This window comes from Zophobas morio, unplaced genomic scaffold (assembly GCF_036711695.1).
Source record: "Zophobas morio isolate AGI-343-1 ecotype UQ-CSIRO unplaced genomic scaffold, CSIRO_AGI_Zmor_V1 ptg000021l, whole genome shotgun sequence".
Taxonomy (NCBI): domain Eukaryota; kingdom Metazoa; phylum Arthropoda; class Insecta; order Coleoptera; family Tenebrionidae; genus Zophobas; species Zophobas morio.
Window position 1 is genome coordinate 13,399,694 of NW_026972126.1, and position 27,356 is coordinate 13,427,049.

A 27,356-nucleotide genomic window follows, 5' to 3' on the forward strand; every position below is an offset into this window, starting at 1 on the left:
TCTTAATTAATATACGTTGTCTTCTTTGCACAAGAAACTTAAAACATGTTCGAAATGGTAAATTTCTATGGGGAAAATGGATTTTTCAATTACGCTCCGCCCCTCGGCTCGACAACGAATGAAAAAATCATCCCAATTGAGATCAGGGCGGGTGTAGGAGAGATTTAATCTTAAGTTTTCTTTTTTACTCAAAACATAGTTCCTTTAAAGAACACGATTAAATAAGAACATCTTTCACATAGCAATTTTTTGTAGAAACACATGGATTTTGCACTTAAGCTCCGCCTCCTGGCTAACGACGAATAAAAAAAATCATCACAATTGAGAGAGGGCGGGTGGGCGGGGCTTCTAATCTGGATTATGGATTCTAGAATTTATGGGTGTTGATCGTAGCCAGCCGAAACTTAGGCCTCGCCTTTGGGCCTATTGTACCTCCTGGCTAACGACGAATAAACCAAATCATCACAATTGAGATAGGGTGGGTGGGCGGGGCTTATATTTTGCTTCTTTTTTCAACATACGTAACTTTTCATGTTGTGAAAAGAAGTCTACATATATTAAAACAAAAAAGCAAAATGTAAGTCCTCCCACCCGCCCTATCTCAATTGTGATGATTTTTTTTATCATCCGTAAACCAAGCAAAACTGTAAATCACGTATTTCTTTCAAAGAAATTAAAAACATGTTTTTGAGTATCGTGTTGTTCAAAGAATACTATGTATATTAAGAAAAAAAGGCAAAATGTAGACCCCGCCCACCCACCCCATCTCAATTGTGATGATTTTTTTTTATTCTTAGAAACTTAAAACACATTTAAAATGGGCAATTTTTGTAAGGAAAGATGGACTTTTTCACTACACTCCGCCCCTAGGTCTGACAATGAATGAAAAATTCAACTCCGCCCTCCCTCCCCCCTTGAAATAGAGCAGTGGGTGTGGCTTACATTTTGCTCTTTTTTCTTAATTAATATACGTAGTCTTCTTTGCATAACAAGAAACTTAAAACATGTTCGAAATGGTAAATTTCTATGGGGAAAATGGATTTTACAATTACGCTCCGCCCCTCGGCTTGACAACGAATGAAAAAATCTTCGCAATTGAGATCGGGGCGGGTATAGGTGAGATTTAATCTTCGGTTTTCTCTTTTACTCAAAACATAGATTCTTTAAAGAACACGATTAAATAAGAATATGTTTCACATAGTAATTTTTTGTAGAAACACATGGATTTTGCAATTAAGCTCCGCCTCCCGGCCAACGATGAATTAAAAAAATCATCGTAATCGAGGGAGGGTGGGTGGGTGGAGCTTCTAATCTGGATTCTAGATCCTAAATTTTATGGGTGTTGACCGTAGCCAGCCGGCACTTGCCTTTCGGCCCATTGTACCTCCTGGCTAACGACGAATAAAAAAATCATCACAATTGAGACAGGGTGGGTGGGCGGGACTTATATTTTGCTTCTTTTTTAACATACGTAGCCTTTCATGTTGTGAAGAGAAGTCTACACATATTAAAACAAAAAGACAAAATGTAAGCCCGCCCACCTGCTCTACCTCAATTGTGATGACTTTTTTATTCGCCGTGAAGCAAGGGGGCGGAGCTTAACTGCAAAACACTTATTTCTTTACAAAAAATTAAAAACATGTTTTTGAGTATCGTGTTGTCCAAAGAATACTACGTTTATTAAGAAACAAAGGCAAAATATAAACCCCGCCCACCCACCCCATCCCAATTGTGATGATTTTTTTATTCTTAGAAACTTAAAACACGTGTAAAATGGTATATTTTGTAAGCAAGTATGGGTTTTGGAATTGAGAGCCTTAATCTTTGGCTTTAATTTTTTCTTAATATACGTAGTATTCTTTGAAACACGATACTCAAAAACATGTTTTAGGTACATGGTAATTTCTTCTAGAGAAATAATAAGGATATTGCAACTGGATTCTGCTCCTTTGGCTCTCGACAATTAAAAAAAAATCATCACAAAAAAACTACGTTTGTGTTACGCCTTGAAAACAGAACACTCTGTATAGTTAAAAATAATTCTAGAGATAGTCGTTAAAGAAACGTACAACTTAAGTCTTTGACTATTTTTGTATTTCTAATAATTAATAATTGTTAAGTTAAGAGAGATTTTTAAGAAAAATTTTTGATACTTTTCTGAAATGTCAAAAATCTTCTGTAGACAATATTTTGATTACTGCATTTTTACGTTCCAAATTTTTTATGAAAACATCATAATAGTATATTAAAGAACGAGTTTCATAAGGCAAATATTGAGGCACGAATCCAAGTTTATAGAACGAGCGGCGAAGCCGCGAGTTATATAAAGGATGAGTGCCTCAATGGCCTTATGAACGAGTTATTTATACTATTTTTTCTACCGCACACGTTTTTTCCCAAAATTTAATTGAAATTTGCATTTTTTTTAATCTGGGGACTTTTGTCGTGGTTGGTGATGGGTTGGTCTGACACTAACCACGAAATATTTGAGGTTCGAATTTTCACAACAACAATTGTAATTCGAATCAATTCGAGTTTTTGTAATTTAAAATTGGTTAAAATGTCTTGCGAAGAAGTTACGCGTCCGGAAACGTGGGAAATTTTAAGTTTAGATTTGCCACTGATATTCACCTGACATTTCTCGTCATTGCTACCAATCTTACCGATCTAAATTACACCAGATCTATTAAAGAACGCCTTTCCGCTATTAACGAACTGCTGTGACGTCATTTGCGTGCGTTAATAGCTCTATTAGAAAACCAAAAAACGTGGGCGGTAGAAAAAAATATTTTTAGGCATTCGGTACATTTACCAATACTGTAACTTTTTTTGCTGAATGACACAGAAGTTTACCAAATCCAAGTGGTTCTTCTTCATTAGTTAAAAAGTTAAAAAAAGGTAAATCTCTCATTTCTTTTATTAAAAAAAAATATATGACATTCTATTTTGACAGCGGTGGCCAAATATTTTTAATTCTGTTTTACATTGCCTGTCTAGATAAAGAGTTTCCTGGACCCATAACCTAAACAATAGAACTACATCTTACGGAACCGCTAAAGGTTCCACTGAAGGCAATGATTTTAAAAAGTGTTTGAAATAAAAGTCAGAGAATTGCAATCAAAAAAATTGCTCTGAAAAACTCTTTCTCAAACTGGGAACAGAACATTTTAGAAAAAAAAATGTAGTAAAAAATTAGAATAGAATTCTGATAGAAGACAAGATTTGTGCCAAAGAGAGAATACGAAAAATTGAGAAATTGTCGATAGCCTCGACGTGTTTCTAGGTCAATGAACACGATTGCGACAAGATTAAGTATGAAAAAAATAGTTGTACATAAGTCTTCCAAGACCACTTTAAAAGTTCTAATAAAAAAATATTCCACTTCTAGAAGTTTGTTTGTAACTAAAAACTTCATAAAGTGTTACGTGTATCAAAACTAGACCCCAAAGCACGGTATGGAGATCCAAATGAAACAGTCAGTGTCAACGACACAAAATAAGAAACAGTAATGAAATAACAGACAAAAGAGAGCAAAAATACAAAAAATATTGAAATATGTGTATACTCTCATGATGGACAAGAAGCTAAAGACAGCAATTTGACTATTTATTAAAGAAAAAAAGGCAAAGAAAGAGAAATAATAATGATCATACTTTTCATTGAAAAAGGTTCCCGGTATTAGGAACACATACCATAATGGTAGAGGAATGCTCGGTCGGGGGGCCCAAATACAACCGAAGAAGAGAATTCGGTTCGGTAGTTTGTGGATCTGTCACAATAGTTCCATATTTATCAATTAAGTGCATTTGATCGGTCGATATAACACGAGGGCTGAATATGCTGCACACGCATATTAATTGGGTTAGTGATAACTTACAGCATAGGTCGATCTGAGGCATGAGTCTATGGTCGAGGAAAGCTCGAGGAAGGATTTCTTCTACCTGGTAGCGGAAGCAAGACTTTTAATTGTTAAAAACGTTATTTCGGATGCCTTAATAACATCAATGGAATCATACTTAATGGTTTTAATTCGAAGCTTTTTTATTCAAGAAACTGCATTTTCTCAACGTTGTGTGGGCCTGAAGCCAAAGAAGTCTCGCAGTGAACTCCAACAGAAAAGTCGATATAAATCCAACTCCTGCTATAATTAATAAGGGTTGTCAAAGCATTTGTTCATATATTCGTATTATTGTAGCCTACGCAGTACGAGATTTCAAAACAAATGAGCATTTAATTTAACTTAATCAAAATGTCACTGCCAGTCAGCCCACTCAACGCCCGCTACACCCACAACATACTTACAAAAACATCTTTGAAATTTCGCTTCATGAATCGCAATATTTTTTTACTTTCAGTGACAGACTGTTTTTAGACCAATCTATCAAATCTGTACATTATAATTTTATACATATTTCTGATAATTCACCAAGCAGAAAAGCGCATTACATCGTATTAATTATTCAGTTATCTGAACTAACAGTGCACTGAAACTGCAACTCTTCCAACAAAAGCTCCACCGAGAGCTGCAAATGCAACCACATTTAGTTGTTAAAGTACCACGCGACCCGTTAATAATGCTATTGACCCAACATCAGACATTCACAGCATATGCCCAAAGTAATCTTTGCCTTTGGGGACTCATCTCCATATACATTTAACTGCAAAGAAAATTCTTGTTAAGCAGAGTCGTCATTCCTGCAGATGGCTTTCAATAAGAAATACTTTACAAAACTGCTACTTTCGTCAAGTATTAATACTCTGTTGAGAAGTTTGTTATAGTACGCAGTCTACTCTTAACTTTCTCCTTTGTTCCATTTGTACTAAGTAGTTAAAGCTTTTACACAAATAAATAAATTTAACTCAATGTAGCTAAAGAACTTTAGACGATTCTCTCATTACCTTCTCAGCATCTCCACCGCTGTGCCGCTTTTTAATAAACTCAATAACCTTCAACACAAATCTTGTTTCTGTATGATCCCGGCCTCCACTACGCTATTTAAAATAGCATCTGCAAGAAAATTCAATTAGAAAGTTTTAATGTTTTCATTTAAATAATTTGAATCAGCAGAAAAGACGTCTGATTATCTTCACATTAAGACTGTTCTCTCATTTAAGCGTCGAATTAAGTCCTTAAAACTTTTTCATTAAATTCGATAAAAACTGAATCACACGCCGAGCGGACAGGAAAATCACGTTTTCGTTCAGGACCGGCATTTCGTCATTTCTAAATAATGCACTAGAGAGTTCCAATCGAGGCAGTTTGGGGCTGCTCGCGCCCCGTGTTTAAAAGCTGTTCAAAAGCTCCATTCCGGTGCTCATTGATTTCGTATTCTTTTTTATTGTAGACGAGGTGTCGGCGTCGCCGTTCCGACGCATAAATCTGTTGCCTTATTAATGCGAATGGTAGCTTTGAAGAATGCTGGGGTGTTTAAAGATTGACGAATTGTTCGGGCGCATCTATACTTAAGGCTGTTCGCTCGTAAAAACTGTAAATGCGATCGGGGAGAGCTCACATAAATGCATTTTCGCGTTGTAAATTGAATGCAGAAGTCGAATTGCGTCTTTTTAGGTGCGAAGTCGTGTTGGGATAATAAATATGGGTCACGTACACCGACAAAGCTTTTGAATAGGGCGACGACGGCGGTGAAGGAGAGCACAGAAAAGTGACGTCGTGTGAACACTCGACTTATAATATCTTGAAAGAGGGGGGCTTTTCGAAATAATGATGTAACAGTTAGTTTTATCGTAGTGATTCAATACGTCGAACGAGAATTCAGTCGTGAAGTGCCGATTTTTTCTCAGTTTTCAAAATTATTTCACCAACTCTTAATAACGTTAATACATTTGCCAACTGGAATGTCAAATTAAAGAAAATTAAATACCAAAATTTTAATTTATAAGATTTAAAAAGTTTTAACTTATTTAAGAGGAATGTTTCTTAATATTCGCTAAATAATGCAATCAGACAAAACCAAGAAAAAATTAAAGCGTTAGGAATTTATTTACCTGGAGGATGACGACAAATTAATTGGTCGCTACAAATTATCACATGCAACTACAGTAAAAAATTGTCAGTCTTTACACTATCATTTGTGATAAATTTTCTAAAAAACAGAACCTTAAAAAGCCCTTTGTGATTAAAAAAAAAAAAAAATTTTAAATGTCCTGCTACCTTAAGAGCTTTTTTTTCAATATTCTAACTACGAAAAATGATTTTTCGAAAGCACTGCAGTCTTACATGTTTATTTCTTTTACGGTAATTGGAGTAAGTTTTTTAGTTCCATAAAATTAAAGAACTTTTTCCGTCTCAACCATTTGTGTACATTTACAGCTGTAGTGCCTGAAACTTTAACATACTCATATTTCCCAGTTTTTTCTTATCGTCGTAAAAACTTGATGAACAAAATATTTCATGCTTTTTTCTTGCGTGGAAAAACTTAAATTATTAATCCTGGCTTTCGCTATAATTTATCTGTACGTTTTATTTTTTTATTTTTTTTTCGTTCGATTTACTACTCTAAGTACCATTTTACAGTAATGAAAATGCATTGACATTCATCCTAGCTCTGTTACTAAATATTGATAATGAATCTCGCTTTACCCACTCTGAACACTGCTCTGTTCCTTTTTCTCAACTTAAAGTCTGTATTCTATGATCTTCTTTAGCCGATTATCTTCCATGTTTCAGTTCTGTATCAAAATTTTAGATATTTTTTTAAGTTTAATCTCATATTTTCCTTCCTTGCTGTTCTTTCTCTCTCGCTCTCTCTCTCCCTCTCTCTCTCTCTCGCCCTTCCTCTCCCTGTACTCTATACATCTCTCTTTGCTCCCAGTCTCTCATTTCCGCATCTCCCACAGCTCTCTTCCACTTCCTGTGCTTGCTCTATCGCTGTTATCGCCCTTTTCCTCTCCATCCACCTGCGTTCTTCACCCCCCAATTCTTTCTCTCTCTTTCTCCTGTTGTTCTCTCCCCCTCTCTGTATGTTTCCCGATATCATGTTGTTCTCTCACTCACTGTCGGCCTCCCTCTCGCTCTCACCTGCTTCCTCTCCGTTTTCCTCTCCCTCTTCCTGTTCTACAATAGAGAATAGTCTCCCTTCCCCTCTGCTAGCTCTTGTCTCTTGGCACCTACTCTCTTCCTTTTTTTATATTCTCTTCCTTGGTTCCTACTCTCTACCTCTTCCTCTATTCTCTTCCTTTTGTTCTCTTCTCCCCCTTTTAATTTCTCCTATTCTAATCATCTCCCTTTGCTCCCACGCTCTCGATCTACTGACTCCCTCTGCTTTCTCTGCTCCTTCCAATACCCTCTGCTGCCCCCCTCTCCCACTTCTCTCTCCTTCTCCTTCTACTTTCTTCCGCTTTCGTTGCTCTTTCTCTCTCTCGTTGCCTTCTCCTGCCTCTGTTCTCTCAGTCTTCTACCCTCTTCCCCTCTTTCAACAGAAAATACTCTCCCTCTCAATCTGTGCTCTCTCTCTCTCTCTCTCTCTCTCCATTTCCCCATGCTCTTTTCCTCTTCCTCTACTCTATTCCTTGTCCTCTTCTCTCTTCCTTTTCTTCTGCACCCTCCCTTTTTACTTTGTCCCATTCAAATCATCCCCCTCTGTGTCTCCGTCTACTCTCTTCCGATTCGTATGCTCCTTCAATTGTCCTCTGTTGTCTCCCTGTCCCACTCCTCTCTTCCTCTCCCTCTGTTCTCTTCCGTTTCCATTGCACTTTCTCCCCTGTTACCCTCTTCCTCTCCTTCTACTTTCCCCCACACTTTCTGTTTTCTGACAGTCTACCTCTGTTTGTCCTTCTACTCTCTTTCTGTCCTACAATAGACAATACTCTCCTCCTCTCTCTGCTCTCTCCCTTTTCTTCTACTGTCTCCCCATAACTTTTATTGTTTCTCCCTCCCTCTTTGGTCCCTCCCTTGCTCCTTACTCTGCCTCTTCCTCTAATCTTTTCCTCTTGCTGTATACTATTTTCCGATACTTTCTTCCTCTTTACACTCTCGCACTCTAATCTCTTCTGATACCTCCCATTCAAACGTTTCTCTCCCCTTCTTCTGCATTCTTGCGCTTCCACTGCTGTCTCTCTCTTTCTTTCTTGCTCTTTCTCTCCCGCTCCCTCTACTTTCTCCGATTCACTGTCTTCCTCTCCTTGTTTCGTCACTGTCTTCCTCCCCTTTTTCTTTTGCCTTTTACTCTTTCATTCTCTCTCTGGTCCCTCTACCCTCTTCCTCTCCTTCAATGAAAAATACTCTCCCTCTCAGTCTGCTCTCTCTTGTCCCTTTTCCCATGCTGTTGACCTCTTCCTATACTCTCCTTCTTTTCCTCTTCCCTCTCCCTCTGCCTCTTCTCTCTTCTTTTTATTTTACTCTTTTTCTCTTTACTTTCTCCCTCATTCTCTATGTCTGCTATCTTCCTTTTCTTCTGCTGTCTCCCTCTTTACTTTCTCTCTTTCTAACCATCCCCCTCTGCTCTCTCTGTCTCTTGCTACTTTCTTCCACTTCCTCTCTTTCTTCAATTGCCTTCTGTTGCCTTGCTCCCCCACTCCTCTCTCCCTATCCCTCTGTTCTCTTCCACTTCCATTGCTCTTTCTCTCCCGTCGTCCTCTTCCCCCCCCCCTGCTTTCCTCCACACCCTCTGTTCTCTGACAGTCTACCTCTGTTTCCCTTTTACTCTCTTCCTCTCCCACAATAGACAATACTCTCCTCTCTGTTTGCCCCCTTCCTTGCTCCTTGCTCTGCCTCTTCCTCTAATCTTTTCCTCTTTCTGTATACTATTTTTCGATAATTTCTCCCTCTTTACTTTCTCTCAGCCTCAGCCTCTCTATTTAATGGCATTCTCTTTCTCCCACTACTCTTCCTTCGCCTTCTACTACCTCCCCTTCTTCTGCATTCTTTCGCTTCCACTGCTCTCTCTCTCTTTTCCCTTCCTTTCTCTTGATAGAGAATACTCTCCTTCACCGTTCACTCCCTCTTTGACCCTTTTCTTTTGCTCTTTCGGTATATCTTTTTATCTCTTCCTCTCTTTTTGCTGCTTCCCTGCCCTCTACTATCTCACTTTTTCCCTCATTTTTTCCTCTCACTTTTTTTTTCTTATTCTCCCCCTCTTTACTTTCTTTCACTCTATTCATCTCCTTCTACTCCCAACGTCTCCACCTACTTGCTCCCTTTCTTTCCTCCACCATCTCCTTCTACATGTCTCTGCTTTCGATACCTTCTCCATCGCGTTTTCCCTCTGTCTTCTCCAGCTTCCACTGCGCTCTCTGTCTGTCTGTATCTCTCTCTCTCTCTCTCTCTCTTTCTCTCTGTCTGTCTGTCTGTCCCGTTGCACTCTCTTTGTCCCTCTGCCACTGCTCTCTCCAAAGGATCTCCTTCTCGTTTCTTCCCCTTCCCAGAATTCGCTCTTCTTCTTCTCTTTCCATCCACCTTTCTTTTCTTCCTTGCCCTCTACTCTCCCCCTCTTCCTCTAATCTTTTCCGTTCGCTCTACCCTCATTCCTTTCCTCTACTTCTTCCACTCTATTCATCTTCCTCTACTCTCACCTTCTCTCTCCCCTGCTTTCTTCTCCATCTCCCTCTGCTCTCTTCCAGTTCTCCCACTTCTTCATCGCCCTCTGCTTTCTTTCATTATCCCCGTGCTCTCTCTCTCTCTCTCGTTCTCCCTCTCTCTCTCTCTCTCTCTCGTTCTCTCTCTCTCTCTCTCTCTCTCTCTCCCGTTCTCTCCTTCCCCTCTCCTTCCTCTCTCCCTTGCTCTGTTAGTTTAGAGCAACACTACATCAGAACAATGATTTATTTGATAATATTACTTTACGTTGCATTTTTACTAAATTCTGACAAGTTTAATTTTTTTATCAAGTTTTTTATTTTCCACTTTTTAAATTCTTAGGGTTAGCTTAAGAAGATTCGAACCATCATGAAGCATGTCGAAACTCATGTTTTAGTAGCATTTTTCAACATGTAGGATTCGAATATTTCTGACCTGACCTGACCTGATGTAACCATTTTTTCAGATCTCGAAATTCATGTTTTAGTAGCGTTTTTCTGAAGCTATTGGACCGATTACTTGAAAATGTATTCCCTCCAAAAGGTTCACTGTAATACTAAACTATTTAAAGTATTCAACACAGCAAATTCCTTGACTTTTGATTTAACCGTAGCTACAAATATTTTGGCTCTTATCTTATCACATCAACATTTATTTCAACTCTTTCTTATCAAGATCATAAAAGGCTGCGAATGAAACATCTCTATTCGTAAATATTAGAGCAAAGATCAAAACAATTCTAGACAACAATTTAGACGCTTCATTTTTCACTGATTGTCTTTATGGTTGCGATGTTCCATAATTTTTTTTAACTACACAATTTCTATCCTTATTTTTGAAATGTGCAACTGAATTTATCTGCATTTAAAATTAATTAGGCCATTTAAATTAATTCTTTAATAAAACACGCCCATTGATAAAACGTCATCTACACGTAACCTCCTCTTCAACCGTCAACTAGATAGTCGCATTTATTTCTTAGTTATAAATGAGCTTTCACAGTCACCACGGATGGGACACAAATGCCATGGTTACCAACAAAAACTGTCCTGACGAGCCATTCAGAATGACGTCTGAGACAAACCATTGTCTCCCTCAACACAAATTATCCATTGTTGTCCACAGAACACTATTTAATTGTAGCTCAAAAAACGATCTAATCATTTGGCCGGTTCCGCTCCACTTGCATTGTGCAACGGACAGCCCCAAGGTACAACCGCTCTTACAATGGACATTTGTGAGCGAGCTCGGAGCTTTAATTATTCACGAAAGCTTAAACAAAATAAACACTAGGTCGGAATATAAATTTCGCTAGATTGAATTGCATTCTTTCAGCGGCAAAATTGGATGTTCTTTAAATTCATTAAAATGTATGTGCAGGAAATTAGATTTCCATCCTGGCTAATAATATTTTGGAGCTTTTTAGTGGTTAGCCGGAATTTGGAGCTTTTTTGTGGTATTAGCACAACGTTATCTGTAATCTTCGGAAACGCTCATCATTATTTTAATGCATTAATTAGTTGCAGTAAACCGTTGAGAGCTTTCGCAGTTCTGGCAAACACACCTACACGACTCTGAACTTTAGTATAGGTACACAGTTTAACATAACCCGTCGTTGTATTTTTTTACATAGCGCCAGGGAGAATTTACAACGCTTTCTGTCGCTTTTAATTGAAATTTATTTTGAAAAGCTCGTGTACACAAGCAGCCAATTTTAAATCAGAACTAACTTTCTGTACATACATGTGAGGAAATGTCAAGCAAAACTTTACTTTCGTTATGAATAGCTTTAAAATCCCTCGCGTCAGTTTTCAGCGACCTGCAAGCATTTTTCATGAATTTCAACGAGACGTAACTTGTAATGAATGTCTGGCAGTTGTGATACAAATTTGACGGTTTTTTCTTGGTTGGGGACTTTTCAAAGTCGGGACGTGTGGTGATTAGACAACAGATAGTGAGACAGCGAAAGAAGGTTTTGTATGTATCGGGTGATCAGTTAAATCTGACGTCGAAATAAATCACGACGGAAAATCGCATGTCTGGTGTTTTTTCGGTTCCACGACATCACGACCATACTATAAAAATCACATTTTTTTTACTAACAACGTACGACGTCCACTACCCGATTTTGGTATATAATGTAGTGATGTATCTAATAAATTATTAAAATTTTTATGAAGATAATGATAAAAAATCAGTGATATTTTTTTTGTTGATGAATGAATGTATTTTAATCCGTAATTACTAATGTTAGGCTAGAATGGAACACAGTTGAGCATTTGTTGCGGTCCCGTTCGAGTTTTAAATCACTGCAACTGACACATAACAACTAAATATCTATTTCTTACAAAAATAATACCTACCGTTGTGATTTGTCTTCACATTTGTTTTTTGGTATTTTTGACTCAGAATCGTCAAAATTTTAAAACTTATTAAATAGCACACTAAATATTACACTATTTTTTAAACGTACCACCCTGTATATTTCAAAACATGTGCATTTTAGTGTAAAAAATATTTTTAATTAAAAATTCTCAAAAAAAAACTTTTAAGTTTCCTTGCCTTGACTAACATAAAAAACTGAATATTGTTTTAATTTAAGAGACAAGTTGAGGTATAAAAATGTTGTAAAATACAGATGTCTCCAGTGAAAATCATGAAAAAACCGACAACTACAAATTGAATCATCACCTGAGTAGTTATATAGTGTGGGTTCTGGCTCATTTTTTGGTGGGAAAATTTGAATTCGTGCGCAAATTTGAGTTCCTGTCGCAATTCAAATTTTCCCTCACTATATGACTACTCACCCGTGTAAATAAGTTTAAAGTTTGTTCGATCTTTTACACTTTATTAAGACACGGTGACTAAAAGTTTTTTGGAAAATTCTAAACCTCTGTGAATTTTTAAACATAACCATCTTTTTCTATACAAAATTTTATCTTGGAAACTAATAAAAAAATAGTATAATTACTAAAATTTTATTTATGATAACCCCTACATACATATATATATAATAGCAGTATCAGTGTAAGAAAAAAAGAAAAGCCCATAAAGCGGAATTGAACCTGCCACAGTTTTTTTGACGCTTCGGGTAAAATATCAAGGCGGATTCATAAACCACAAGTACAATGGAATGTTATTTATAAAATTTAAATGATGTTGACTGTGTACTAAAAAAAATTAAAGAGAGATCATCACATTGTTGGTGGGGATGGTTGGACAAATTTTGGTTGGCGTTTTACCATCTGAAGATAACATAAGTCTAAAATTTAACCACAATCAGTCTAATAGTTTTGGAGATTATCTACCTAATAAAAATCGATACAAACGACAAATAGATGACAGATACCCAGACGGAAATACACGACTTTTGGGGTCATGAAACGTCAAGAAAACATAAAAGTAGCCATTCGCTGGATGGAAAGTAAAAATGCAGCATAAGGTAATCTAACCAACGTCTATCGCGCGGTTGTTTGGATTTTTTTGCAAAAATCTGGATGCCTAAAAAAACTGAAAGATCGAGCAATCGAAAAATTAAAATGAAAAATTGAGAAATCCAGAAATCGAAAAATCAATAAACTGGAAAATTAAAAATTTTAAAACAAAATTAAAAAACCAAAAAATCTCAAACTTAAAAAATTAAACAATTAAATTATCGAAAAATTGGAATCTCAAAATATCGAGAAGATTGAAAAATTTTTTAAACCCAAAAATTAAAAAATCGGAAAATTAAAGAATCGAAAAACTAAAATCGACAAATTGAAAAATTCCAAAACAGAAATGACGAAAAATTGGGAAATCGAAAAACCGGAGAATTGAAAAATAGAAACATTGAAAAATTGAGAAACTGAAGTATAAAAAAATGAAACATCAAAGGATCGAGAAATCAAGAAATCGAAAAGTCGAGTAGAGTTGCAAAATCGAAAAATTGAGGAATCGAATAATCCAAAATCAGAAAATTGAAAAATTTTAAACGAAAAAAATTGATAAATCGAAAAATTGAAAAATCGAAAAACCAAGATATCAACAAAACTAATCAAAGAATCGAAAAATCGAAAGGCCGAAAAATCCAAAAACCGAGAAATCAAAAATTCCAAAAACCCAGAAATCAAAAATTCCAAAATTGAAAAATCAAATACGTAATTGAAAAGAGGATAATTCAAGAATCCAAGACAAGCCGAGAAATTGAAAAATTCTAAAACGAAAATGTGGGAAATCGAAAAATTGGAAAGTTAAAAAATTGAGAAATTAATTGAAACTTGAATAATCGAAAAGTGAAAAAAAAATTTAAATCGAAAAACCAAGATGTCAAGAATATTGAAAAATCGAAAAGCCGAAAAATCTAAGTACCGAGAAATCGAAAAATTCAAAATCTAAAAAATCGAAAAATTGATAAATCGAAAAATCAAATATTTCCAAAATCGAAAAATTAAAAAATCCGAAATTGAAAAATCCCCAGAATTGAAATGTTGGAAAATTGAGGAATCGAAAACTTGAAAAATCGAAAAGTGGAAAAATGTTAAAAATCGAAAGACCAAGATTCAAGAAATCGAATCAAAAAATCGAAAAATTGAATATTGAAAAATCGAAAAACCGAAATATTCAAAAACCGAAAAATTGTAATAACAAAAATTTTAAAAATCGAAAAACTGAAAAACAGATAATTGAAGAATCGAAAAATTGAAAAATCCGATATTGGCAATTTCCAAAATTGAAAAATTAGAAAATTGAGAAAACAAAAACTTAAAAAAACGAAAAGTGTACAAATTCTTAAAATCGAAAAACCAAGATGTCAAGAAAACGAATCAAAAAATCTAAAAATCGAATATTGAAAGATCGAAAGGCCGAAAAGCCGAAAAATCCAAATACCGAGAAATCGAAAAATTGAAAAATCGAAAAATCAAAAATTTCCAAAATCGAAAAATTTAAAAAGTCTGAAATTGAAAAATTCCCAGAATTGAAATGTTGGAAAATTGAGAAATCGAAAACTTGAAAAATCGAAAAGTGGAAAAATGTTAAAAATTGAGAGACCAAGATTCAAGAAATCGAATAAAAAAATCGAAAAATTGAATATTGAAACGTCGAAAAACCAAAAAATTCAAAAACCGAGAAATCGTAAAATAAAAAATTTTAAAAATCGAAAAATTGAGAAACAGATAATTGAGAAACGGATAATTGAAGAATCGAAAAACTGAAAAGTCGAGAAATTGAAAATTACAAAACGGAAATACGAAAAAGTGGGAAATCGAAAAACTGGAAAATTGAAAATCGAAAAATCAAAAATTTTCAAAATCGAAAAATTAAAAAATCTGAAATTGAAAAATTCCCAGAATTGAAATGTTGGATAAATAGAAAAGTTGAAAAACTGAAAAATCGAAAAATGTATAATTTAAAAAATCAAAAAATTTAAAAATCAACAAACTGAATTGTTTGAGTTGCCAATAAGATGATCCAATTCTGAGAAGTTTCTTGTCCTACTATTGTCAAACATTTTAATAACAACCAATGATAAATTTTGACGTAAATTAAATGTCACTGTCAACCATGTCAGTTTTGACAACAGGAAGTAAGGCCAACAGGTTTACCAATGTTACCACAAACTTATTATGTATTGGTTGGCCCTCAAACAAAATTCTTCTGAAATATAACTTTCACGTCCAAATGTTCTAGAAATGGACGTAATTTTTGCTTTTTAGAATCTGCCTTAGCAAAGTTTACTTATTTTTTTCCAAAATTTAATAAAATTCGCGTTAACTAACTTTTCTCGTCATAATTAATACCACAAGAAAATCTAAATTCTGTCAACAATCTCTTACATTAGACATTTTAAAAATATATATTTTTTCGAGCTTTAAGCGTATCAAAAGACGAAAGTCCATAATGCTAAGAGAGCTTTAGATAATGTTTTGTTTTTCTTGTTAGATATGCTCTGTGAAACAAGAAAAAATTTCAGTGGTTTAGCTTTTGTTTAAAAAATATATGTTATGCACAATTTGTATGAAATCCTATACATCTTTAAATTCTCCCGTTCCTAATCGCCTAATAACCCTCATCCTGAGATTAGCACCTAATTAAAATATTACTCGCACTTCGAGAATATTCAAATCGAGAGCGCTCCTTTGACCCCAACAAAACCCATAACCACTTCCACTAATTAACTACGTAAAACCACCTCACTCGCAGCCCCATCAAGCCTCAAAGGTACGTAAGCCGTCCTCAAACGCAGCTCTGCGACACAGCGATATTTTATTTATTCACAAAAGCCTTCCAACGGTCGACTACATCCCCTAAAACAGTTCCAATTCAATTGCTAAGCAAATGTTCCCGCATATGAACGAGCCAACAGTTAGCCCAATTTATCTCATTACCTTTCCGACCACACAAACTACACGAGTTCTAGCCAGAGCTCAAGCTCCTTTGGGACTTTCGCCTTTAAAAGTATTTGTTTTCCAGCGACATATCCCGTTTTTACAAGCTGCAGCAGGATCAGGAGTACATTTGCAGCAAAGACGAACAATCTGGAATGCACAGGTGCAAAGGCCTTCCGAATTACATCAACGGCACAATCGAGTGCACTTTGAACATCAGCGAAAAACTAGATCCTCAGTATATCAACAACGACACGGCGTGCGTTAACTGGAACCAGTATTATGAGGAGTGCCAGGAGAGGGGACCCAATCCGTTCCAGGGAACCATCTCGTTCGACAATATTGGACTGGCATGGGTGTCCATATTTTTGGTGAGTTTTCCCAAGAATTCGGTTTGTGGACGAATTATTTACGCACGAGAATAAATTTGGGGTTTACGAGGGTAATTTTTTTTTCAGGTGATATCGCTGGAAGGGTGGACGGATATAATGTATTACGTGCAGGACGCTCACAGCTTTTGGGACTGGATTTACTTTGTTTTATTAATTGTAGTAAGTAAACAGTTCGCTTTCTGTTAAACATCCTTCATTAGACGCAAAAATGGCGCAGTCGGGTGGATTTGGATCGTTCATTATAATATCAAAGAGGCAGATGAGCATGTTGAGATACAACATATAAAAAATTCTGCACTGAATTTATTGTAAATAAACTTCTCCAGCATCGGAAAAAAAATTAGAGAGCTACGTTTGAAACGTTACAATGTTTTTTAAGAAACAGTAAGATCGAACCGGAAAAATGAAAAAAATTATACTTTTGTTGCGGAAATTACGTCAAACGAAAACCTTATTTAAAGGAGAAAATAAAAGCATATTAAAAAATAAAATCTCTTTTTGATTTTTAGTATTTACAAGAATCTTACTGATGAAAGAACTCTTGTCTGTGGAAAGAAAACACGCATAAATCATCCAAAAAAGTAATAACCCCTCTCTATAATTTATTTTTTCTAATACAAATGGCCAACACAAATTTTTATCCTTGAACCAACTTGGCTAAAATATTTCACTTGACGTGAACGACCCACTTCCATAAAACCGAATCCATTCAAGTCCACCAAATTCCTCATTCTCTTCCCTCTCATAACCCTTCCACTCGACCTTTTGTCTTTGAAACTGATGAAGCAATTAATTTCATTACAAAAACGCAAGAAAAATCGCGGTCATTTTTCCTCGGAATGTTTCCCTAATTAACAACGCCCCGACCGCAGCCTCTGAGCGTCGCCCGCAAACACTTATTAATTTTCTTTGCAGATCGGTTCTTTTTTCATGATAAACCTCTGCCTGGTCGTTATCGCGACCCAGTTCTCCGAAACGAAGAAGCGGGAGATGGAACGGATGCGTCTGGAACGCGCGCGGTTCCAGAGCAGCAGTACCTTGGCCTCGTCGACCAATAACAGCGAGCCCACGAGCTGCTACGCGGAAATCGTTAAGTACATCGCCCATTTGTGGAGGAGGGGCAAGAGAAGACTGCTGAAGAAAATAAGACTGTACAGGGTGAGGAGGGATCAAAGGAGGGAGCGGAAGATGATTTCGGGGGAGACGATTAGGCTTAATTATGCGAAGAGGCACCATCCGAACTGTCCCAGGTTGAGGCAGCATGTAAGTATTTAGTTTTCGCTAGAATTTGGCTAGGCATTAGAAACTTACTTAGGTTTTAGTTAAGCTTATTAGAAGCTCACATTAAATGTCTCATTTCGAAAAAAATCCACGGATTTATGACTATTAGTTAACTATGTTGGAGTATCAAATATAAGTCAAAATCAAGACCTTTTTATTGCCTATTTAGTACAATTTAAAGAAACTGCAAAGCTTTATTAGCAGTATTGTACCTTAATGCATGTCAAGATTTAAAAAAAAAACACTCTACAGCTGAATATTTTATCAAGCGTAACCGGAAATTAAGGGATTGTGTACGACGGTAATATTTTCCCCCTTTGATGAAATGATGGCTAAAATCAACCCTAGTACTCATCTAAAAAATTATGGGAAGTTGGTATTTATTAATTTCATATTCAGTTTGTAGTCTGACAGATTAGTCGAAAGAACTTTACAAATCTCAGTAGTACCAACTTAAAGAAAGAAAAAATCAAAAACTGTCATAATATAATGAACATAAAAATCTTAACAACAAAAGCAACGTTTTGTTTTAAATATAAATTAAGACAGAGGGAGAATCTATTGTGATTAGAAAACACCTTATCGCACCCAACTAAAAAATACCTTAGAATTTCAAGAATAAAAAGTTCTGTTAGGAAGAATTTACGGTAGCTAATACTTCGTAATTTTTGCCCTTTGTGCGTAAGCTTTGACGAAAATCTAATTTCATGTTTTCACAGCTTGTACACTATGAACACCACAAAAATGTAGATCTCATTTCTCATTTTATTGAATAGCCAATCTGATAAACTCCTGGTTCTGAACTAATCACGTTAAATGTTTAGGTATATCTTGAGATTGTTATATAAAGCACTGACCAAAATTTGTTTATTTATGCTCTGTCTGTCATCTGTCCGTTGTCTAACTGTCGTCTTTCTGTTGTCTGTGTCGATATGTTATTAGACAAATTATTTCGGAAACGACTCGACTGATTCTTGTAAAATGTTATATGTATGTTACGAATATTGTGTAGATGGTAAACGCTAACTAAAATTTGTAACGTAACCTCAAAATTTTGTATAGTAAATGCTATTTAAATTTTATAAAATAACATAAACCTATACTTGTTATTTATGAATCCGCCTTGAGTTTTTACCATTGGCATGCACATTTTCGCAAAAAAAAAACACAATTGTATAATTACTTTTTATAAAAAAAACAACGTTTTTCAACTATTCATTGCTCAATTAATCAGAGCAGGAGCTACTAACGCGGAGATCGCGGGTTTGATGTCCTCATGGGCGACTTGTTCTTTTTTTCTTGCACTGTAATTGGTATTATCTACGTTGTTTTTTTTTTCCTAAAGAACTGAATTTTGTTTGTACTTCAGGGACGAGGGAAGTTCTGTCTCATATCATTACACCAATTTTTTATTATGGTTTTAGTATTCTGTTGTTCTATAAGCATAGCTACTTTGAAGAAAACGCAATATCAATATCTTTATAATATAAAAAATTGGTCTAAAGAGTTTAGACAGTACTTCCCTCGCTGTCGGAAACTTGACGACTGCATGCCTATTGTGTTTTTTTTCTCATTACATTTTTGTAGTGGGAATTTAAAAAAAAATTGCGATGACGTCATCAACATTTTTGCAAGGACACGTATATCAGTTGGGATAGATGTAGTGTAATACTAAGAATAAAATTATTATATTCTCAAATTTTCGGGAAAATGAATTGGGTCGTTTTGAATATTGATTTGTAATAATCAATAAAATAACGAAACAATTTACTCACGTATACGTATCAGAGGCAACTGAAAATCGTGTATGTATAAACATTCTTAATTTAAGATGACAGGCGTAACAGCATACGTGAGAGTCAAACAGAGAAACTGTAAACAAAACGACCATCGGTTTTATTGCTTCGACTTCCGCTTATTATATAAAACATTGGGTTTTATTTTAATTCTTGACGGTGAAATTCACAATTGGTTGATTATAAACATGTCTATTTCACATTCGCGGAACCAAGTGAACGCATAAAACAAATGCAGGTCTGTAATGTTAAAGTCGATGTAAATAAGCGTGCTACCCTTATGTTTCAACCGAGTTTTTCCTTTAACAAATTTTGTGTCTACCAAATTGGGTTGGTTGGGGTGCAATACTAATAATAAGTGTTGCCTTTAATTTAATCAATAAAATAAATTGACTTCATTAATTTTTTTGAACCACCTCTTAAGAAAATCTAAAAAATATGAATGGAATGTTAAATCACAAGTACAAACTCATCATATTTTTTGCATTTTAGATAGGATTTATTCAGCAAAATTTAAGGGTGACGTCATCAATTTTTTTAGGAGGGATGAGCAAATACATTTTGAACAAAAGTTTACCATGCTTATAATAACTTTAAAATATTCCCAAGATTTCAAAGCATTCGGTTTTGTAATTCCTGATTAAATCGATAAAATAAATTCACGCCTTCATTAATTTTTTTGAGTCACCCTGCATATGCAAATCCAAAAATATGAATGGAATGATAAATCACAAGTACAGACTCATCATATTTTGTACATTTTAGATACGATTTATTCGGCAAACTTTTGAGCTGACGTCATCAGTTTTTTGTAGAAGATAACCAAATATATTTTGACTAAAAATTTATTATGCTCTTTATAACCTTAAAACATCTGCAAGATTTCAAAGCATTCGGTTTTGTAGTTCCTGATTAAATCAATAAAATAAATTTACGCATTCATTAATTTTTTTGAGTCACCCTGTATATGCAAATCGAAAAAATTTGAATGGAATGATAAATCACAAGAAGACACTCACCATATTTTGTACATTTTAGATAGGATTTATTCAGCAAAATTTTGTGGTGACGTCATAAGTTTTTTAGGGGGGACGACCAAATACGTTTTGATCAAAAATTTACCATGCTTATGATAATTTTAAAATATCTTCAAGATTTCGAAGCATTCGGTTTTGTAGTTCCTGAGTAAATCAGTAAAATAAATTTACGCTTTCATTTATTTTCTTGAATCACCCTGTATATGCAAATCCAAAAAATATGAATGGAGTGATAGATCACAAGTACAGACTGATCATATTTTGTACATTTTAGATATGATTTATTCGGCAAATTTTCGAGCTGACGTCATCAAGTTTTTGGAGGGGATAAGCAAATATATTTTGACTAAACATTTATTATGCTCTTTATAACCTTAAAACATGTGCAAGATGTCAGAGCATTCCGTTTTGTAGTTCCTGATTAAATCAATAAAATATATTTACGCATTCATTAATTTTTTTGAGTCACTCTGTATATGCAAATCCAAAAAATAAATGGAGTGATAAATGACAAGTACAGGCTCATCATATTTTGTACATTTTAGATGTGATTTATTCGGCAAACTTTCGAGCTGACGTCATCAAGTTTTTGGAGGGGATAAGCAAATATATTTTGACTAAACATTTATTATGCTCTTTATGACCTTAAAACATCTGCAAGATTTCAGAGCATTCGGTTTTGTAGTTCCTGATTAAATCAATAAAATATATTTACGCATTCATTAATTTTTTTGAGTCACCCTGTATATGCAAATCCAAAAAATATGAATGGAGTGATAGATCACAAGTACAGACTCATCATATTTTGTACATTTTAGATATGATTTATTCCACAAACTTTTGAGCTGACGTCATCAAATTTTTGGAGGGGATAAGCAAATATTTTTTGACTAAAGATTTATGATGCTCTTTATAGCCTTAAAACATCTGCAACATTTCAAAGCATTCTGGTTAGCAGATTAAAAATTCAATTTCAAAATGTTGTTTTATAATTTTGATTTTTTTTCCAAAAATCTGGACCTTTCGGGTGAAAAGTCGATTCAGAGTTGTAAACTACATGTGTAGGACTATGTTATTTTATACAATTGAAAACCCATTTACTATGTACAATTTTGAAGTGACGTCATCGCATTAGTGGTGGGGATGATTAGACAAATTTTGGTTAGCGTTTTACCATCTACATGATATTCTTAATATAAGTACAAAATTTCACAACAATCGGCCGAGTACTTTCGGAGATTATCTGTCTAATAAAAATCCGGGACGGCAGACGGACAGACAGACGGACGGACAGACGGACAGACGGACAGACGGACAGACGGACAGACATACGGAAATGGGAGACCTATTTCTTCGTCTTCTAGGGGTCATGAAAGATCGAGAAAACGTAAAAGTAGAGAGTCGGCCGACGGACTCGATTACAATACTTCCTTTGCTTACGCTCGGGAAGTAAAAATGTAACGCTCTACTCTGAATGTAAAAATTTCCGGATTCAGTTCTCCATATCGCAATGTTTTTCAGTTTCGAAAGTCTTAGGACGGAGTAACGTTAATATTGTTACATTATTATTATTATTATATTTGATCTTTTATATCCTTATTAAAAGTTTTAAATTTAAAATAAATAAAAACATACAACTCAAAATTCACATTCAAAAATACATTGATTGTGCTTCAGGGGCGATGCAGTGTTATTTGGTTACGTCTAAATAACTTTAAACTAGTTTTTTGGGCAGCCATTACAAATCTAGTCGTTTTACGTTTATATGCAGCTCCATGAAGTGTCACTTTTTTGTACTGAAATGTCAAAATTACTTTTTTGGACTCACTTGTCACTTTTTTGGACTGGCTTGTCACTTTTTTTGCGTCCTTGGCCTTGCGTTTTTGATCAGCACTTGTTTAAGTGAAAAAATCAAAAGACTGCTAGGTAGTTGAACTCCACCTTTATTACACCTCCAACAATGAAAAATATTTTGTAACCCCAAAATTACTTACAAAGCCAATAATTTGTGTGTATGGCCGCCTAAAAAACGTTGTGTGTACCTCGGCCAAAGAGAACTTTTTCGGCCTCATCTGATTTGTAAGCCTCGGCTACGCCTCGGCCTGAAACTTCAGATCGGCCGAAAAAGTTTTTCTTTATGGCCTTGATACACTAATAACTATTTTCCAAAATGTATTAAACACTATATGTAAATTTAGGGGAGGAAATTGTATTAGACATACCGTTAACAACATTCGTCTTTTGTTTTGTAGTTTAACCTAACAATGTTTTGTTTTGTCTTTTCATGTATGTAATATAATAAAAAAAAAAAAAACTAGGGACAGATTGTGACAACTCAACATGTTTTTCTCATAGTATTCTACTGTTGTAAAATTCAACAGTAATAGCCAAATTACTATTTCACCTGGTACGCCTATGTTTATGAATTTTTGAGATTATTATATTACGTTTTTCCGCCCCAATCAAATGGTTTACACAATTTCAGAAAAAGATCATTGTTTCTTGAATAAAGCAATTTCTTTTGTCCACAAACAGACTTCCTCGTTTTTTCCTTCTTCCTTTCATGAGAAATGATTTATATATGCGTTATCTTATGCTTTTTCTTTGTCTACTTGGTCCCTTCCTATTCTTTCCTCTGTCATTCTCTATTCTTTGCTCCTATTCTCGATTGTTTCGATTTGTCTCTATTATTAACTTTTACATTTTTTTCGTTGCTCACCTCTTAGTTCTTTATTCTCCTCGCTATATTTGATTGTGTCTATCTTATCTATATGTGACTCCTACTTTTCTCTGAAGAAATTATTTCTTAATTATTTTCACTGCCTCATTCACTGTCTTTTCAACGTACGTTCGGTCTTTGACCGCTATCACCACCAAATCCAACTACAGTCACGCCTTCACGCATATCCAATTTTAATTAAAATCCATAAGATCAATCCTTGAACAGACACTTGTGGCACTCCAGCTGCAATTTCCATCCACTGACTGCCAACATTTAGCCATCTATCTGAATAGTTACGTCCCACGACCCTCGTCAGGCCCGTCCGTAACCGTCGTCTTTTCATTTCCCTCAATACCGTCCCACCTTACCCTGTTAAATTTGTTTTTGACATCCAAGCTCACCAAGAGTTACCAATTCTTGTGACAACAAGTATCCTTTCTCGCTACCTCTACCTGTTAGAGAACTTTCTCCATAGCGTTCCTTGTTAACCTACAAAATCTAAACCCGAACAGGGTTGTCGCTAATTGCTTCGTTTTCCTCTAGCTTCCTTCTTCTTCTTGCCGCAATTGCTTATTCAAAGAGCTTCCCAGTCATGTACCCAATTGCACTTTGAGTTTTCCGTTGAATGTCGCTCCCAAAATTTTCGGCACACCATCTGGTTTTGTCTTACCCACGGATCAGCATCCATTTCTGCACAAACCATCCATTTCTTTTCTTTGGATCCTATTATCATCCTTTTCCTAAATATTTTTCTAGCTTCGTGATTTTTTCTAGCTCTTGCATTTGCGTACGGAATGTCCTGACCTGTCCTGTCCTAACCTGTCCTGACCTGACCTGACCTAACCTTTTTTTTCTCCGACAGGAAGATGTTCATATCCTGAAACGCCTCCCTGTTTTCCTCGCATTTCGGTCAGCACCATGGTGTTTATCGTCTTCTCTGCATATCTTCGTGGCGCTAGTCGGGCATTAAGTGCACTTGGCTTCGTTCCCTTTCCTTTTCTTTTAAGATATGTCCCGAATGATCCGTGGTTTGTCAAAAAATGTGTGGTACAGTGATCTAACCCGTTATTCCCTTATCCATCCACATTTTTATGTCCTTGATCAGTCTTTGCTTCCATTTGCCTGTTTCCGCCATGTCCCATCTCGCTTGCCACTTTTCCAACGATCTGTTTCTTCCTACTTCTTTTTCTATTCCGTGCTTTTGCCGTACGTTTCTCCACTATCTCTGTCCATACTGGCGCTCCATTTCTTCTACGGTGTTTCTTGTCCGTGTACAGTGGTTTAAGGAGTTATTTGATGCTCCTGTCAGCTTTTAGCATTATTTTCTCAATGTGCTGTACCCACTTGATGGCTTTTTCCAGCCAGACCCCTAGGTAATTAATTCCCTATTGGCTTTCCACTTTTTCCCACCAACCCAACCGTCACTTCCATCTTGGTTAATTTTCTTCTTCCAGCAAGGATTACGACCTCCGTCTTGTCGGGGGCTAATTCTAGCTCTTGCTCCTCCATCCACTCCTCTATCGCTTCAACGGCTATATCTACGAACTCGACGAGCCCCTCATCCTTTCACCAGCATATCAATTAATTGGGCACCATGCGGTAGTTTGGTTCCCAAGATCCCGTCATAGAACACGTTCCATAGTAACGGCCCTATGACCGATCCTTGCGGCACACCCATTTTTAATCTCTACATGCTCCTCGCCTATGACCAGTATTCTGTCCTCGAAATAACTACAAATCATGTTAGATAGGTACGACGGTATTTTCAACCTCCTTAGCGCATCAAGAGTCTTATGCCATTTCACGGTGTTCAAGGCATTTCTTACATAAAACGCGACCATTTTATTGTTGATTCTATCCATTCCCGGGACTTTACGGTTTTTAAGACCTTTCCGGGATTTTCTATGTAGTTCATTTATCGTAAATTCAGGGATCCCTCTTTCTTTAACCTTTTCTCTTTCTGTGTTTGTAGGATAATACTTAGGAAATAGTTTTTTGGCGCTTTCCGCTTGTTCTTATGTATTCAGTACCTCTCGACTCTGCAGGTGTAATTTCTTAGCTACTATCTTGTATCTGTTTCTTGACCGGTTAATCTAGATGTTTGGTTACAAGGTTTCGTGATCAGTTTCTGCAATTGCTCGGCGTCGTTTGGGTAGTTTATCCCTTCGTTCCATAGTTCAGTTCTTATTTTTTCGGATAGTTACCCTTGTTCAGTTACGTACTTCATTCCTTGGCCGGTATCTTTTTTCTCCATCAGTATCAGAGTGCTTCGGTATCAACACAAGTTTCGCCGTCTTCCATTTTCTAGGGAAAACACTTTTTTTTAAACATGTATTCATAACCCTCAAAACTGTCTCTGAAGTTGCGTTTACTACCACTCTCCGGACTTCATTTACTATCTGATCCAGTCCAGGCGCTTTTCTATTTTTAAGTTTACTGGTGGCCTTAATTAATTCTTCTAGGGTGAATTCGGGGATATCTCCGGTCGGTCTCTGATTTCTGGCTTTTTCGTTATCTCTGTTTGCTCTTTCGTATCTAAGTATTCTCTTTTTTTAATCCCAAATCTCTTTGTAACAATCTGATATGTCCTACCCCATATATCATTTTCCAATTCCCTCACCAATAGCATCTACGCTTTCTCCTTAATCCTTTTTCCTAGTTTTTTCCTAGCCGTTACTTGTTCTCCCGTCAGATCTCTCACTGTTTCGTCATTGTCCTTGCCTCGCCCCTTTGTATAGCAACACATTATTTGTTTCGTTGTTTTTCACGTTTTGTGCCAGATTTTTAAAAGATGCTATCACAGGCTTCTTCTATTAATCTTTCTAGATCTTCCGATGTCCTTACTTCCTCTTTGCCTCTGTTCCAGAGTGTAACCTATATGTTCACCGGCAAGGTCCGCAACCCTTTCTTGCTAATTGGGTTTATTGCCCTCATTCGCCACGATCATTCCTCTTGACGAGATCAATCTTCCAGGAGATTTTTATCGATGTACTTGGCTCCCCACATAGTAGAGTTCGCATTGAAGTCCCCGCCACTACTAAGCGTCTATTCCGACTAATCATCTTCTCCTCCAATTGATTGAGATATTCTCTATATATCTCAAACTTTACATTGGGTGAGATATATACCGCGCACAACATGAACTCCCTAAACTCTATCCCCACCATTCCTTTTATCTTTCCGCTCTTAGTACACCTCGTTTCTTCCGTATGATTGTATACCTTTGTGGGGGCTGACAAGTCCCACAAAATTGTATAGTATTTGTATATTTGTATATAATCTGTATTTAATTACTTCCAACCAGTATCACCCCGAAACTTTCTCTTCGTCTACCTGCATGTCGTAGAACCTATCTTTCGTTCATCCTTCTCAATAATTCTTATCCTTTCAAATACCTTCCAAGAACCCTTTAGACGCAACTGTTTTCACCGCTTTCAACCGACCTTTCTTTTCATTTCAAATTCACAAACTCCAAGACTCTTCCCTCATCTGCCGAACCGACAACATCAAAATAAATAAGCCAAAACGCAAGTACTGTTTCAATCACCTGATCACCCCACACCTTGACTGCTTCATCCTTGTCCTCGTCCGTAATCCATGGTCCATCTTCAATCAACTTCTTACTGGGTTCCGACATCAACCTTCCATTCAATCACCGTCTGCTCCAGGAGTTCATGAGCAGCCCTTCTCCGATTTAGATTTGTCTTGTAGAAGTTCTTGTCCCCGATCTTCAAGCAACGTCAACATGGCCGTCTTAAATTTGGTCCTTGCTTTATTTTCCTTCCGGAACTGGTCTTCTCCTTCTGTCGACTCTCCTTTTTTCTCCTCCGTATCAGGAGTTCCCATTTTTGCTTCGACTTTCTGCTCCAGTATGTCTACACCAACTACGCTCCCCTGTACGAGAATTTTCTCTACTGCCTCCCTAATCTCTTCCCTCTCTATAGTCCCCTCTATATCTCTAACAACTATCGTCTTATTCCTTTGAGACCTTCTATTCTCATTTTCCTCCCCAATCACTCTCCGTATCTCGGATTCTAGATTTTCAACCCAAAACATCCCCGGACCTTCCTGACTTGACCTGACCCGATCACACACAAATAACGTAACAGATTTATCATCAGTTGTGAACGACGCCCTTTTGACGAAACACAACGGCAGAAAAGTTTTATTTCTGAATTTTCAAATGTTAACTCTATTTTAATATGTGAGAACATAAAATAAATATACT

General features: G+C 36.1%; 1 protein-coding gene across 7 annotated transcripts in view; it reads left to right on the forward strand.

Annotated features, from left to right (window-relative positions):
* Positions 1-27,356, forward strand: part of LOC135132916 (voltage-dependent T-type calcium channel subunit alpha-1G-like) — a 117,266-nt gene that overhangs the window by 61,797 nt on the left and 28,113 nt on the right. For all 7 annotated transcript variants that reach the window (XM_064061136.1, XM_064061133.1, XM_064061135.1 and 4 more), the window contains exons 4-6: positions 15,986-16,271; positions 16,359-16,451; positions 17,208-17,555. In XM_064061136.1, coding sequence (XP_063917206.1) covers positions 15,986-16,271; positions 16,359-16,451; positions 17,208-17,555 — 727 coding nt within the window. The remainder of the gene's footprint in view (positions 1-15,985; positions 16,272-16,358; positions 16,452-17,207; positions 17,556-27,356) is intronic.